This window comes from Carassius gibelio, chromosome B20 (genome assembly GCF_023724105.1).
Source record: "Carassius gibelio isolate Cgi1373 ecotype wild population from Czech Republic chromosome B20, carGib1.2-hapl.c, whole genome shotgun sequence".
Taxonomy (NCBI): domain Eukaryota; kingdom Metazoa; phylum Chordata; class Actinopteri; order Cypriniformes; family Cyprinidae; genus Carassius; species Carassius gibelio.
In genome coordinates, this window is record NC_068415.1 from 6,574,669 (window position 1) to 6,590,816 (window position 16,148).

A 16,148-nucleotide genomic window follows, 5' to 3' on the forward strand; every position below is an offset into this window, starting at 1 on the left:
CAGACAAACATAAGGTTTGTTTACACATTTTGTACTTTAGTTCAATTTTATCAATGTTTTGAGAAACTCTGATGCAGTGATGATCTCAGTTGCTTAGAAAGTTAGTATGTGTATCACTTAGTTATATGTGTAGATGCTGATCTAATCTGTTCATAGAATTATAGTGTTGCATAGACCAGTCATGTGAGGCTACAGGGCAAAAAAAGGACACTAGACTATTCCACAGGCATGAGGGGAATGATTCCCAACAGAATCTTAGTCTCTGCACTGGGGAACACAGTGGTCTTTGAATCTTGTCTTGAAAGTGAGTGAAGCTTCACCCCTCACTACTGCACAATCCTCTGTGCTTGACTCCTCTTTTCATGACCACAGCTTTCCAGCAGTAAAGGGAACTAGAGAAGTTTGTTACCAGTCATGAACTATGTATATATTATATGTTTATACGCAGTGTGGATTTTAATGGCTTATTGTACATGTGCCATCATTTCTTGTCATCTTTGGCAGTGTCAGTATAATCTTGGTGTCTTTTACCTTTAAAAATTGTTTTATTGTCATCACAATATTCTTGCCATTCAATGTAATTGCTGGAAATACACGGTCTCTTGTGCTTTTTTTTTTTTTCTTTTCCATTTTCTTTTTTTGTAGACCGGCTCTCAGCTGGTTGGGCTTCTGGTGCAAATTAAACAGCTAGCAAAATGAAGACAGACTCCAGCAAGACATTTTGGCAGACATTCCTTCATCCTAAAAACACATTGATAAAAGCTACACAGAGTAAACTAAATATTAATATTATTATTTGTTTTTATGTATATTTGTTGTTTTGTTTTGGGTCTTCATGTGCATTATAAAATTTGGGTTCGGAAGCAAAACCAGTTGAGAACCAATCGTATAGACCGCCTGAAGGCAAATGGTAAAGACTCTGTAAATGCAAGGTTGTGTTAAGACGGGCCAAAGCGCCAACTTCCTCCCCATGATTCCGCATCGCCATTTCTCCAGGCTTAGCTGTGCATTGAGAGGGAAATTAAAGTATATATTCCTTCTCCTGTAAAGAGCGTGAGAAATCTGCAACATAGAATACTTCATTAATATTCTACAGGTAAAATATCATTGTTTTGCTCAATGCATTTAATGAAAAAAGAATCAAATCATTCTGCATGGCAAAGAGGAGTTGCCGTTCAATACCACACAGTTAATAAACTAAGTCACGCTACAGTGCTTTCAAAGCATAGTAATCAATGTTAGAGAAAAATTAATTGATTGTAGTGAATAATTTGAGGCTTATTGAAAGAAATATCGCAAAGTAGACGCCAACACATTGAAGTTGGATATCATAGGGTGGAAGGGAGCAATTGGCACAAAGCTTATTGATGTCATGCTGGCTCAAATAAAACAATGGTTTAAAGTCTCTCAAACAATATACAATCCACAGTTTTGAATTAAAAAGTTTTGTATATTTTTGTTCTGAGAATTTCAGATGATAGTTAATATCTTTGCTGCATGCACATGATTTTAAAGCATTTTACACTTTGAATAAAAATGGTGTTCATTCCCTTTATGTTATTGTAGTTCTGATGAAATCAGTGCTGCAAGCATTTTGATGATGCCATACTGAGGTCTGATTTATGATGTTTATGATTAACTTAGCATATATATATATATATATATATATATATATATATATATATATATATATATAATGGGTAAGAAGATATCTTTGTCTCTTGAGGTTGAATTAGATTCATGTTGCATTTCAATGTACAACAAAATTTGGAATTACAAATTACTAAAAAAATTAAATGTCTGGAATTACAAATGCATTATTTTGTAATGTGTGTTTAATTAAGAGACCAAAATAAACCATTATTTTATGCACAGGAATATGAAAGATGAACACTTTTGTACATTCTGGTGACACAACACCTTTTTTTCATTTTTAATATGCACTGTTAACTGTTGTTCCTTAAAAGCAAAAGACTCATTTTAAAAAGTATCTTGAATTATTATTATTATTATTACCCCATTTGCAAGTGTTTTTGCAAGTGTAAGAAAATTTTGTGAACTATGCTCAAAAGAGGACATCATACTCTTTGCTAGTGGTTTAGATGCATTTTTTCAAACAAGTCTTACTTTGTTATTTTTGTTTATGAAGTAAATTTATCTTATTTTATAGGTGTTTAGATATTACTAATGGAAAGCAAGACAAAAATTCTGATTAATCTTTCTTTGTGGTGTATAGAGAAAATTAATGGCACCGTTCATTGGCACAAATGTTTTTGAAGAAAATGTAAAACCCAATCAGATGTCTGAAATCTGAAGCAATCACTTTTTTAAAGCACAGTGCAATCTGCTTTCAAAGTGAACTTAGTTCCGCAATTCACTTTCCCATTAGGATAAAGTCAAAGGTGTAGTGTCACACTGAATGAAATGCATGACAGTCTAGAGGAAGTGATGTTGTGTTCATGACAGACAGATTACATGGTTCAGTAAATTTGCATGTCTGAACGAATGTTTGAGATGAGAGTGACAGTTGCTCCCTGTTTGCATGCAGGAAAACACACATGCACACGCAAAAACTGGCATTAGCACTGAACTGCAAGCAGAGAGTCTTTACCAGGTGGTAAACAGGGGTCGTCACAGTATAATGTATGGGCTTTTTATTGGATGGCAACAGGATGACACATGGTGATGGACAGGGTGGAAAAAGGAGGGAAACTTATTAGAAATAAGTAAATGTAAATGTGACTCCTAATGTGGGGCGGTGCAATCATTTAGTGAACTACATGACAATGAAAGTCTAATGTTTCCTTTTTGAAATACTTTCAAAATGGGTTAATGTGTTTGTGTTCTAGAGCTTGTGATGGAATGAATTGTGAATGAGATGTGATCTCAATGACAGTGATAAATCCAGCTAAACAATGACAATTTTTTTAAACAGTTGAAGAGTTCAAAATTGTCATTATGGAACTACTGACACACGGAGGAACAGATGACTGCAACTTCAAGCAATTCAGCACCAAAACAGTCATTCTATGTAGTCCCATCAACAATGGATTCTAATATATCATCAGGTGGTAATACAAGGGAAAGTGGTGACCTACAAGGACTTTTCTCTGACTCCACATGAATGCAGCCATGGCTGATAGCAGCCCAGCCAACGGGACACCCTATCTATCCTTGTCTCATTGCTATCAGGATTCAAGTCAATATCCCTCCCTCCCGCTCTTTATAGAAGCCTCGCAAGTTTGCCCTGTGGCACTGCTGATAAACTTCCAGCAAGAAAACAAGCTCGGAGCTTTATCACGTTGTAAAGACTCGTCCAAGCATCCAATAACACCTCACCGGAGTCCTGTTTTACCCTACCAATAGTTAATAAATAATATAAAGCCCTCAGTCAGGTAACCAATAAAATAATTGACTGCTGTGTCAAACCTATAATCTCTTCAGGAAAACTGTTCCAAAATAACTTTCCAACGAAGGGACCAAGATAAGAGAGCTGAACCTACCTTCAAGACCCTTGCTGTCGAGCAGGTCAAACATAATGACCGCCACAGCTGACCAGGTTACGATGAGGGCCAGCACGAGGATCCAAGCCATGGGGGAGCTGAACGTAGTGTGCAGGTCATCGGTTAAGGTGCGTTTTGACGAACGTGTGGGATTTGCACTCAGGTCATTCTTAGTCTCGACTATGGTAGTCGTAGTGGTGGAGGACCGTGCTGTAGGGACAAATAGAGGTTCATAAATGGATGAATGTAAACAAGACTGGTACAAAACACGTAAAACCATAAGAACCCATTCAAATTGGTTCGAGCTGATAATTTATGGTCCAGTTCAAGTTTTTAGTCACTGGTGGAGTTGACATCTTGGTTGTGTTAGAGCCCAGAAGGTTAGAGTATGAAACAATATAAAACCTGGTGTGATGAGCACTTTAAAGGGATAGTTCACCATAAAATATAAATTATGTAAGTTTCTCTTTGTGACAAGTGGGGCGGTGCCGAGAGCTGTGGGAACAGAGCAAGGCGGGTGGAGTAAATTATAATGAATGACACCTGTGCCACTCATTGGTCTCGAGTCCCACAGAGGAGCTCCGGAAAAATAAAAGGAGGAATAATGACAGTGAAGGTTAAGAGAGGACCAGGCCTGGATTTTATGTTGTTGTGTTTTATGCGATAGTCGTCCATGAGGGGCTGCCTCTTTTACTTTCATTGTGTGTTAGTTTATTTATTAAAAACCCTCTGGGGTTCTTCATTTATGAGTCACACTCAGGACCTTCGGGTCAAAAATGACCCAGAGGCCGGGATTCAGGTATACTTTTTTTCAGTAAAATCAATCAAATGTATTTTTGTTCAATAATATTTTTTCTTTCTTTTTTTGTGTTTTGAGAGAATTTTATGATAATAATAATGAATAATGAATTTTTATGCAATAATTATGATCCATTTTTTTCCATTGAATATAATAGAAAATTTATATATATATGTATTTTTATTTTTATTTTTATTAATGCTGTATTTTATTTTAAAGTACAGCCAAGGCCTATAGAAAACAATTTTTGAAATTAGATTGGTGCCATCTGGTGGACAAATTAAGCATTTTTATCATGCAATAGCACATTTTTACCACTAGAGAGAATGTACAGCTCTCTGTAGAAAGGCTTGTGAATTCTAGTGATTTTTGCACATATTTGCCTATTTATTTCAGGTTGTGGATTTTAATATATAATCACAGATTCTCAAAGACTATTTTTGTCAAGTTTTTTTTTTTTTTGTTTGTTTGGTTGATTTAAATGGTAATTTCAAGTGCCAGTTTTACTTTATAATACAGTCAAACCTGAACATTGCACTAGAAAGAGAACAAATGGAAAGCATTTTGTTACCCATTGTTTTAATTCTAACTTAATAAAAAAAATTACATTATTTAAATCATAACATATTTTTATTTACCTTTTATTATAAACATTTCCATTAAAATTATTTTTTGCAATTCAATGAACAGTAACTCTTCAAAATTGCCAACAGCAATTATGAACAAAAAACAAAAATAACAGCAAACGTATAATCATTTTCAAACAGTACATGTAAATGGAAAATAGAAAAATAAAAAAAGTGTCACGCTGGGCCTGGGTCGCTCGAATAGGCCTGGAGGTTACTAGGGAAGAATTCCATCCTTTGACCTTACTCTGTTTGTGCGTGTGTGCGTGCGTGCGTGCACACGTGCTTGTGTGTGTGTGTTTGTGTGTGTGTGTGTGTGTTCAAGAGAGAGACATGGTGTGTGACTTTTGCATTTTGGATCCAATGTCTCCCCTTTATTTGATTCATTGATTTTATTTCACATATTCTCACATATCTCTGTTACAGTTTCACCAGTCTCATATTTCCCTATGTGTGTGTGTGTGTGTGTGTGTGTGTGTGTGAGTGAGTGTGTCTATTTTGCAACCTTGATGGCTTACAGCCTCATGCTTTTATTGCTGTGCACTTTATTTCTTACATTGATGAATAATTTCTTTTATTTCACACATTTCCCAAAATTAGCTTTTGCAATGATACTTTCATTTGTGTGTGTTTTTGTGTGTATAAGTGTGTGTGTGTGTGTGTGTGTGTGTGAATTTTTTTGTCTGTTTTGCACTCTTGATGTTTTAGAGATTCACCCCTTCACTGTTGTATGCTTTTTTTCTGCATCGTGGCTGATTTGTAGATTGTACAAACAAAAAAACTCAGTATTTTCATATTTTTGCAAATTTCCCATTCATTTCCTATGTCGGGTCATTTTTGACCCGAAGACCCTGAGTGTGACTATTTTTTTTACGACCACTTAGACTTTTAAAATCCTGTCCCCAATTTTTTGGGGTGTTCATATACCAAGTACCAAAAAAGTCACCAAGTTTCGGACCATTCCGATGAAGCTACGATTTGTAACATTTTTTAAAAAAAAAATTTCGGGTCATAAATGACCGAAGAACCCCAGAGGGTTTTAAAATTGTGTTTAAATGTTCGTCTTTTCCAACCTCCTCCTCATTGATTTACAAAAGTTTGTTACACTCTTTATGTTTTGGTTTTATTTGATCAAAATATTCATCATATAAAGTGATTGCACCACTTCAACAATATACCTGCGATATACAATCCATTGATTCATTTTTATAAAATTTTTATTCTTCTTGGCGTTAAATAAAAGGTTTGGGTCTGATTGACTTTAATAGCAGTGACAAAACGGATGAAAACATTTGCTACTATTAACTCCCTTAACCATCTGATATGTTGATGCTCCCAGAAATAAGGCATCTGAGGTTGTTAGTTTACAAACATAGTTTATTTTGTCTGCATAGAGCATCTACAGACAAAACAAAGGGTATTTTGTCTGCACACTTCAAACAGTGAGTCATTTATGTTTTATAAATAAGCCTTAGCAGCTGCAACTTTAATTTCAGCACAAATGGAAGTAATGGAAATAATGCCTTGTTTTCTAATATGTTGGAAATAGTATGATTTTTCACATACATATTTTATGAAAACAAAACTTTTGATGCTCAAAGATATTCAGGGAATCTGTCTACTGTATGCACATAATATTAAAAGTTCTGACATGTTGCTCACTCTCTGTGCAGACAAGACCGAAGAGTTATGAAGACAAAGACAGCTAGACAGCAGATGAATGTTTGCTTTTTGTCTTTATCAATGCATTGCCTGGCAGAGAGATTGAATTGAACTTGTTGTCTGTAGATAGGGCACACATCTGCAATGGCAATGTTTCATCGTTAAAACATCTCCAAGGCCACATGAGGAATGCTGGCGCTGTGTCATCTGTTGGCCGGAGCCCCTTTGAAAGCCTCTTTTCTAAATTGATATAAATTCTTGCAGCAGCTCAGTCTGAACTGCTGCTTAGAGAGTCCAAACATACACCACACACGTAACCTTTATATACGCCGCTTCGTTTACAAGACCCCTTGATTGATCTTTGCCAATATTGTTGACTTAAATCATGGTAAATGATTCATTCTTGAGCAAGCCGTTGTGATTGTGTTTACAGAAATGAATTTGTGGAGGATCTATTGTGAATCTGAGCCAAGATCAAGGCAGTTGTTCTTGTTTCTGTTGGCCCTGTTGCCCAGAGATCCAACATTTTTCACTGGCTCCACTTTTGCTTGAACATAATGACGTGTCTGTGTGTTCAGGGGTTTTGTTACATGCCAAAAGTGTCAGCTGAGACCACCTGTTGCATCTCTTCACATTTGTCCCTGTTGTCAAACTTAGGAATACGTGTCCCATCTAAATGCTGACTCAAGAAGATTTTTGTAGACACCATATTCTTAGTTGCATGTGATTTGTACTAATGCTGCATCTTTCGGTGTAATCATGACTACGCCGTTGCAGATTGTCTACAAACTTGAGTATCTGTATAAGAACATAAGATCGTAGAAATTGTACACAAAAGGCTTAGGAGAAGTCTTTCCATGGCAACACTGTGCAAATGCCACTTCAACTGGCTTTGCACTGTAAACCGAACAGCGGCGGAAGGTGGCACATAAAATTCTCTTTGCGTATTCTAATATGAGACCTTGTCCTCCTCAGATCCGTGTGTGGATATCCATGGAAACTAAACCCAGGTTAGTAAGCGAGAGCTGGTGAGACAATGAAGTCAGCATAAAAAACACTCTGCGCTGCTATTCCCTCAAGTGTCACTTTAAATATGATTTATTCAGGCTGATCTGAGAGACTTTTCACAGTTTAATCAGAATATCACATTTACTTTTAAGTCTTTGCAACATTAAGACATTTCACGCAAGACTGGGGCTCATTTATGCAGGCCCTTGACATCAATAATTGGCTTTTGTTTTTTTGGAACTCTATCTCAAGTCACTGATAATGACTCTAAAAAGGTTTCAAACTTTTTAAAAGCATTCCTTTGTTGGTTTGGAAACTGACAGGGTTTCAGTGTCTTGGGGAACATTTTTGAGAATACCACATATCTAAATCCATGAGTTAAATGACTCCAATATCAATGAATATTTTCTGAAGAGAAACTGGAACTTTGTCACATGTACCACTTTTGAGCTTACTGTAACTTTATTCCAAGTTTTGAAGTCACACTATAACTGTGAAACTGTTATTCACTGATTATCTTGACAGCTGCTGCTCTTGAGAGAAGTTGTGATGGTTGATTTGTAAATCAATCATTGTTTTAATCAAATATGTTCAGTGAACTATTCCTTTAAATATATTCAGTCTCTAGCTGATTTAACTATATTTTAATTGATAGCACTACCTTAAACCCCTTACAAAGCTGCAATATTAAAGGCCTGCTTCAAAGGACTACAGATTCCCATGAAGCCATATGATATGGTGTATTTTTAGCAGCTTTCAACCATAAAATTCCCCTGCAAAGCAGATGGTTGCTGTCTAAGAGACAGTTAACTTGACTAAGTGACTTTAAGTTAAAGTACAATACTTGACTGTATACTGTTAGTAGCATAATTTAAATTTCATACACTAACAATTGCTTGACTTACACCTTATTGTTAAATGCACATAGAAATGTAACTGGAAAATGAATTTGACAGTACCTTCCATCTCTTGCATGCACTAACAGGCTGAAAACACAATCTCAAGACTCAGTTCCCCGGTCCAGAATAGTTTTTCCGATCGAAAGCACCACAGTGGCTCTCTGTGCCTTTCCTGTTAGAGTCCCAATAAAACTTGCGCTTGTGCCAGGGCCCCCTACAAGGAAGTAGACAAAAATGGCACCTGTTGCTTAAAGTGACATAGGATAAAAACTATACACTTCCAGCTGGGACCAAGTACCAGCAGGAAGGGGGAAAAAACAAAGCTAGGCTGTTAAAAGAGCAAACCAAGCCCTAGGTTATCCTTATGTTTGTTACCAGCCCATGATGTGTGTGTGGGTCAGGAAACATGGGAGAGAGGGGAGGACGGGTTTCAAGGTAACCTTATCTGTGACTGGACTGTGTGGTTTATTCTTAGAGTCCCCGGCAGCAACGGCATTATGTTTTGCCTTTTTAGGCCAGGGGTGTTACCCCTGAAGAGGAGCTGGGCTGTCATCGCGTGAGTGTGCGGAAGGCAACTGCACACATGAAAATCTTGCATCTCTGAAATGTGTTTTGATCCATTTCAGCACCATTTTCTGCTAATTTACATAATGAAATATTGCATGTTATACGTTAAAAGCATGACATAATGCATATCTCTTTAATATCTCTTTTAGCTAAGATTGGGAAGCAGTAGTGAAGCAAATGAATGCGTGTGAGAAACGGAGCCCGTGATAAACTCAGGTTAAGCTGTTTACAGTGGCTTGTTAAATATTCATGGAAATCAAGCAAAACCTTTTTCATAAACCGTGCAAATGGAACATTTTGAAAGTTGACCTTTAAAGAGCAAATTGCATTTTATTCTTTCAGCTGTACCTTCTCCATGTTTCAGGGAATAAGGAAAAGCTTGAGATGTCAAAACATGAGTGTGCTTTTAAGTTTGTATGAAATTGATGGACAAGAATAGGTTTCTTAAGTTAAAAGGTCCTATTGAAACAGGAAGTTGGGATGTCACTTGTTTTTCAGAAATGGCTGATAGGCATTAGTTGTGCTTAACCATTTTTTTTTTTGCTATTGCTAATATTTTATTGGACAGAACTTTAGATATAACCACTAGTGCTATTATATACATTTTGTATACTTTGAACACAAAAATAAGTTATGGACCGCAGCTCTGATTGGTTGGTAAGAAAGTATACAAGTATACAAAATGTATATAATAAGCGAGTACACCATGACTCCATTTTCCAAACCGTGTTTTTAGCCTGTCCTGAATCACTAGGGTACACCTATAATAAGTGTTTATATTCGGACTATTTTAGATTGCTTCAGGAGTACCGCGGCGGAGTAACCCAGTACCTTTGTGATTCTTCATAGACATAAACAGAGAGAAGTAGCTCCGGCTACAATGTCCTTCCCAAACACGCAAGCAGTTCTGTTTATTAACCGCTAGAGCGTCAAAAGTTACCGACTGCAGCTTTAATCAAATTTGACCCACATCATCCCACAATAGCAGCACTGGCTAAATAAAAGGACAAATAATTTTGGGACATGACATACAGCCAAGTATAGTGACCCATACTCAGAATTCGTGCTCTACATTTAACCCATCCAAAGTGCACACTCACACACAGCAATGAACACACACACAGAGCAGTGGGCAGCCATTTATGCTGCAGCGCCCAGGGAGTAGTTGGGGGTTAAGTGCCTTGCTCAAGGGCACCTAAGTCATGGTATTGCCGGCCCAAGACTTGAACCCACAACCGTAGGGTTAGCAGTCAAACTCTCTAACCACTAGGCCACAACTTCCCCAAAGCCAAAACATTACTACATTGCCACTAAAAGTAAAAAGAAAAATCTTATTCCTTTTACTGGAAGACCCATATTCATGAAGACAAACTTGCATCTTTAGTCTCGTCCCTTCGGAGCTTAGTATACAACAGAAGCTTTGCATTTCTCTACCCACTTGTCTGCATTGCTGTCGTAGTCATTCAACCTTTTTGCAGGTCAAGATGAAACATGCAGGTCTGATGAAATCGGGTGCAATGAGGAGGAAAAATGACTGGCATTGTGATGCGAATCATGGGTGTTTTTTTCGTATGTGCGTGTGTTTGTGTATGTGTGTGGAGCCCACGCTGGGAGAGGGTTGATGTAGACAAATTCAGTCCTGTTTAGTCTGCAGCTATGTCACCTCAGGGTTCAATCCTAGCTCGTCATCTCTGAACAGCTATCACATAAAAGACATTGCGATGACATCTGTGACCTCCTTATCTCACAATAGCAAGGTTTTATATCAGCCGGATTTACATCTAAATACTGCTTCTCTGAATAGCTTCTCAAGTCCCTGAAATGAGACAAGACTTTGCCAAAGGTCTGAATAACTATCTGTATCTCTACCTGTGGTGCAAAGGCGAGAAAAAAAGCATTGTGTTTTGCAGACGGCTCAATCAGCAGTGCTCTCTGAATGCCATGTTAAAAGTAGAAGCTGGATAACTAGTCATTGCAACAACCAATTGGAGATTAGGAACAGATGTAGAAAAACAAATCAGGGTTCACTTGTTTTTAAGGAAGGGAACTGAAAATAATTCAGAAGGGAACCCTAACCCTAACCCTCTTAAAGATTCCGGTTTCCTCACTGTTTCAATACTTTTGTTTCACAAAAAAGTACAGACTAAGAAGAAATTTGTTTGGAAATTGGACTACACTGGTTGTGCTTCTTTTTTATACACTAAAAAGAACCGACTCATAAGACTCATTCATTTGGGGATTGGATTATATTGGTAGCATTGTATGTTTCGGATAGCTATATGATTGTGAAAAAAAAAAACAGGTGTAAATACCCTCCGAAATGCTTTTGAGATAGATCTGATTGGTGGTCTGGGTCACATTCCAGACAAAACTGGACAGGCGTAAATGCATCTGGTTGTTGAAACTACATAGGTGAATTTTTCTCCTCCCCGAATGTAAAAATAAAAATAAAATAAAGATGGGTGAGAGCGTGTTATAGGCTATATGTTATAGCGAGATATGACAGTGCTAGTGCAACACACATTGCAGTGGATAAGCAGCTGAGTATCTCTTCAGAAATCCGACATGTAAACTACCTCAAATGAAACTGAAACTAAGATGCAGATGCTCAACTACTTTTAATCTGTAATAAAAGTAGTGAAAGTAACTTATCTTTCCAGTGCTGATGCTGTGCTCTCTTATTGCAGTCTCTGATCTCGAAATTAGTTGATAATTAATAAAATGCAGCCGTTATCTGTTGCTTTTGATGTAAACTCGGATCGGATTTATATCCCTTTTGCGAAGACACATTTATGTGGCCAGGTGTAGACTGAAATGTTTTAACAAATAAAATAGATATCCAATTTGCAAAAATGCATGAAGTGACCTGGTGTAAACAGGCCCGTTAATTTGGGAATCGGACTACACTGGTTCCAATGTATATTTTTGATCTACTAAAAACTAGTGACTTATTGAACTATTTTGTTTGTAAATCAGACTCAACTAGTTGCACTGCTTGGTTTGCAAGGACCGACTTGTTGGGAGTTATTATTTGGTTGTGCTGCATGCTTTTTATCCACTAAATAAGGAACCAACTCCTTGGAGTCATTTGTTTGGAAATCAGACAAAAATCACCAAAAGAATCTCATAATCGGACAATATAATTTTTGTTGTAGATTGCGGAACAGTGTTCTAGTACCATCAAATAAGCAGTGCAGAAAACACATCATTACCATCATTTACTCTTGACATTTTTATATCATTGGAACCTGATCTAATAAGAACTTGGTTTCAAGGGGTAACAAAATGGCTGTAATGATATAACAAAACCACAGTCCTTTCAGAACTAAAATTGCTGAGAGACATAATGCAGTCACAGCCAATCAGAGGATCTCTGATGTAAAGTGTACTTCCATGTGGAGCTAGATATAGGACCAAAGAGATTTTTGAAAGATATGCAGATTCGTATATTTTTTTTTCTCTTCGGTCTGTGAAATAAAAAAATCTGTAAAAAAAAAGGAACAACCATAAAAGTCTTATAAATGAAACAAAAATCTGGCAAAGTATAGCCAAATTCTTCTCATCCATGAATGATTTTAAAGGACTAATTTAGAAAAGAAATGTCTTTTTGTGAGCCATACAAAGGCAGTTTCTGGAAAGAGAAAGCAATAAACCAGCAGGTTGTGAAACAAAAATGTGATGCATAAACTTGTCTATAAAAACAAAGCAGTCACTTTTATAGCATTCCTTGTTTGACAACCAAGTATTTTACAGTTTGCAATTGTCAGCCGAAACAACAACACTCCAAATCATTTCATTAAGTAGGTAAAACTAGCATTACTAACCTGGCATGATACCGATTTGGGCCGCTTCATTGGAAAATAATCCTTCAGCACAGGCAGAAACTTAAAAGAAGCTTTCGTCTCCCTAATAGATGTCAGGTTTTGTTCCTTCTCACATGGTGAGATCTGTAGCTGTTGGTGAGAGGAAGCAGACCCAGCAGTAAAGGATCGGACAAAACTGCATCTTAATGGATAATTTAAAAGAACTGCTGATGAAGTCATTAATACTTAAAGACAGTCTGTCTGGAGTGCAATAGCAAGCAGCGCTAAATGACCATAATGGGAGGAGAGGTCAGGCCCTGATTCAAATGCTTTTGGAGAACAGGAATTTGAGGGGAAGAAAAGAACAAAAATAGGCCTAATGGGTTCTATCATTGTATTTCACTGGGAGGGGTGTTATGGATGTTGTGAGTGCATCAAACCCCTGTTATGCCATGCCAAACCCAATCATAATTTAGTCCTGTCAGCTCTAACTGGCCATCTGGATACTCGCTGTACTAGACAACAACAGAGCCATAAACAAGGAAGAAAATAGGTAACAGAGCAAACAGAGCCTCTGGTTTAATGGGAGTGTTGATGGGATCATTATAATGTATGCATAAAGATGTCTTTTTTGTGGGTGGGGTGGGGGGGGGGGTGTGGCTGTTCATAGTCCTACAGGCTATAAGAGAATTAGCATTATTGAGCCGTGGGTTTCCTTCTATAGTTTGAATGGGTTTTTAGCATAGTGGTTTTCAGTTTAATAAATGAAATAGGTCTGTGGTTAACATAACTTGAAGAGACTTTAACATTATGTTCTTAAAGTACCCTAGTCACACCTCATATGTTAATTGTTAATGAAACTGTTGTGTTTTCCAAAAACCTACATTAACATACATACAATGCTACGTTCACAATGCTCATTAAATTTTAGCATTATTTTTTTAAGAAATTAATCATTTAATTTAGATGACAATTACCGTATTTTTCAGACTATAAGTCGCACCAGAGTATAAGTCGCATCAGTCCAAAAATGCGTCATGATGAGGAAAAAAACATATATAAGTCCCACTGGACTATAAATTGCATTTATTTAGAACCAAGAGAAAACATTACCGCGAGAGGGCGCTCTATGTTTTCATGGGTAGACTACAGGAGCACTTAGCAGCATAGAGCGCCCTCTCGCGGCTGTAGACGGTAATGTTTTCTCTTGATTCATAAAACTATTGTTGTTTATATATATATATATATTTTACTTTAAAACTACATTAAGGGGAGGAAAATAAAATTTTTATTCTATATTTTTTGACCATTAAAAATAAAATATATGAATTTGTTTCTCAAATATAAACAGTAGTTGCAAAGTAAACAAACTAGAGGCCTTTATGATGTGTATTATATTTAAACGGGCTAGGGCTACATTATGAAAAAATGAAAATGGAGTTTTGGACTTTTAATAAACGAGATGACAAATATGTAAGTCTGGTCTAACAGTGGCAAATAGTAGTTAAAATATCACAGGTCAGACTAGTTCAACCAAAAAAGAAAAGGGAATGGTGTTGAATTGATAGAAGGGAGTCATGTGGATCACTTCTGGATTATTGTAATGTTTTGTCAGGTGTTTGGACTCTCATTCTGATGGCACCCATTAATTGCACAGTTTCAGTTGCTGAGCAAGTGATGTAGTGCTGCATTTCTCCAAATCTGTTTCAATAAAGAAACTACAACTACATCTACATAAATTTTTTTGGCTGAACTATTCCTTTAAACCTGGATCACCGTACCATAGTCCAACATGTCATTTTAAAAGTGAACCCATTTATTAATTTCATTTAGAGTTCATACTCAAGTTAAAACTGCGGTAGGTTACTTTTGATGCTCTAGCGGTTAATAAACAGAACTGCTTGCATCTACTTCTCTCTCTTTATGTCTATGAAGAATCACAAAGGTACTGGGTTACTCCGCCGCGGTACCCCCGAAGCAATCAAAAATAGTCCGAATATAAACACTTATTATAGATGTACCCTAGTGATTCAGGACAAGATAAAAACACGGTTTGGAAAATGGATTCATGGTGTACTCGCTTATTATATACATTTTTCTACATTTTGAACACAAACAAAGTCACGGACCGCAGCTCTGATTGGTTGTTTTTTACCGGGAGCGGATGACTTTCTGCAAATGGCAATAGGACCACTGGGAGGAGCCAGAGGAGCTTGATTTTTTTCACAGATTATCTGTCTCATATTCTACTGTCAGGACATAATGACAGGTTTAACAAATATATAAAAAATATATTTTTACAAAAGTTACCTACTGCATCTTTAATTGAATTCATAAATATAGTGGCCCTTATTTTACCCCTATCACCATAATATTTAGGAAGACTGTTAATGGTTCAGCTACGGTTCTTTTGGTCTAATCATAGAGCAGTTTAAGTAATCAGGTTGTAATGTCGTTTAGGAAAATGTATCCTTTTTTTATCTTTTCTCTGGGTTTCAATCTAGTAATGCTGGTCTCATCCACAGCACCAATCCATAAAAGCCCATCCTAAAAGCTAGCCGGATATTGATAGTGACTCAGCTGGGATTGCTCCTGCTGGCTAAATTGCAAACGGTCCATCATTGTAAAGTCCACAATATTATTGGAGTTGTATAAAGATTTGGCCATGTGACATGCTCTTTGGCAACATATCCCTCGGATCTGAATGCAGCCCAGTACTGTTGGATGTGTACATGTGTAATTAGAGTTGACAGGGCTGCAACATCCCATATTAAAGTGCTGAGATGGGCATCCCAACGCATCACTGATTCCCACTCAAGGAAAGTACAGTGGAAACCTGAATCGAGTCACAACGCAGCACAGCTGCTACGGCCCTGCCTGCCGCACTTTCTTTGTTCAGATACCGTACCATCAATTAAAAACCCTGCATTGCAGACTTTCTTCTGGCAATCATTCGTTTTCAAAGCTTTTTGCTAAAAGGCGCCACTAAGAGTGGCACAATGAAAGTTCAACCAATCTCTCTCAAGTACACTGGCAGCTAGCAGAGATCACTGGCAGCTATCAATAGAAGCAGATGTAGAGGCCTCAGGATAGAAAATGTGCTGAAAAACACTAGGCTGTAAATGCACACTTTAAACGTGTAGGATAATTGCAGAGATGTGTAATGTCTGGGCTGATGGGTCAGCTGCGTTTGTAAGGCGAACACTTAACGAATACCAATAGAAAGTTAAGTGAATTGTGCTGTGGTTGTTAGACATGCGGCTTGACTGTTAACGGAATAA

At 37.1% G+C, this 16,148-nt stretch overlaps 2 protein-coding genes across 11 annotated transcripts in view; one reads left to right on the forward strand and one right to left on the reverse strand.

The window, feature by feature from the left end:
• trdn (triadin) overlaps positions 1 to 8,911 on the reverse strand; it is a 48,689-nt gene extending 39,778 nt beyond the window's left edge. For 8 of the 10 annotated variants that reach the window (XM_052586893.1, XM_052586892.1, XM_052586891.1 and 5 more), the window contains exons 1-3: positions 8,558 to 8,910; positions 3,504 to 3,713; positions 2,612 to 2,650 (exon numbers count right to left, since the gene is read on the reverse strand). In XM_052586893.1, coding sequence (XP_052442853.1) covers positions 2,612 to 2,650; positions 3,504 to 3,713; positions 8,558 to 8,573 — 265 coding nt within the window. In that variant the 5' untranslated portion in view covers positions 8,574 to 8,910. Of the gene's footprint in view, positions 1 to 2,611; positions 2,651 to 3,503; positions 3,714 to 8,557 lie in introns of all 10 variants that reach the window. The other 2 variants (XM_052586885.1, XM_052586886.1) reach the window with 2 other exon arrangements.
• nkain2 (sodium/potassium transporting ATPase interacting 2) overlaps positions 1 to 16,148 on the forward strand; it is a 167,665-nt gene that overhangs the window by 6,604 nt on the left and 144,913 nt on the right. The window lies entirely within an intron of this gene.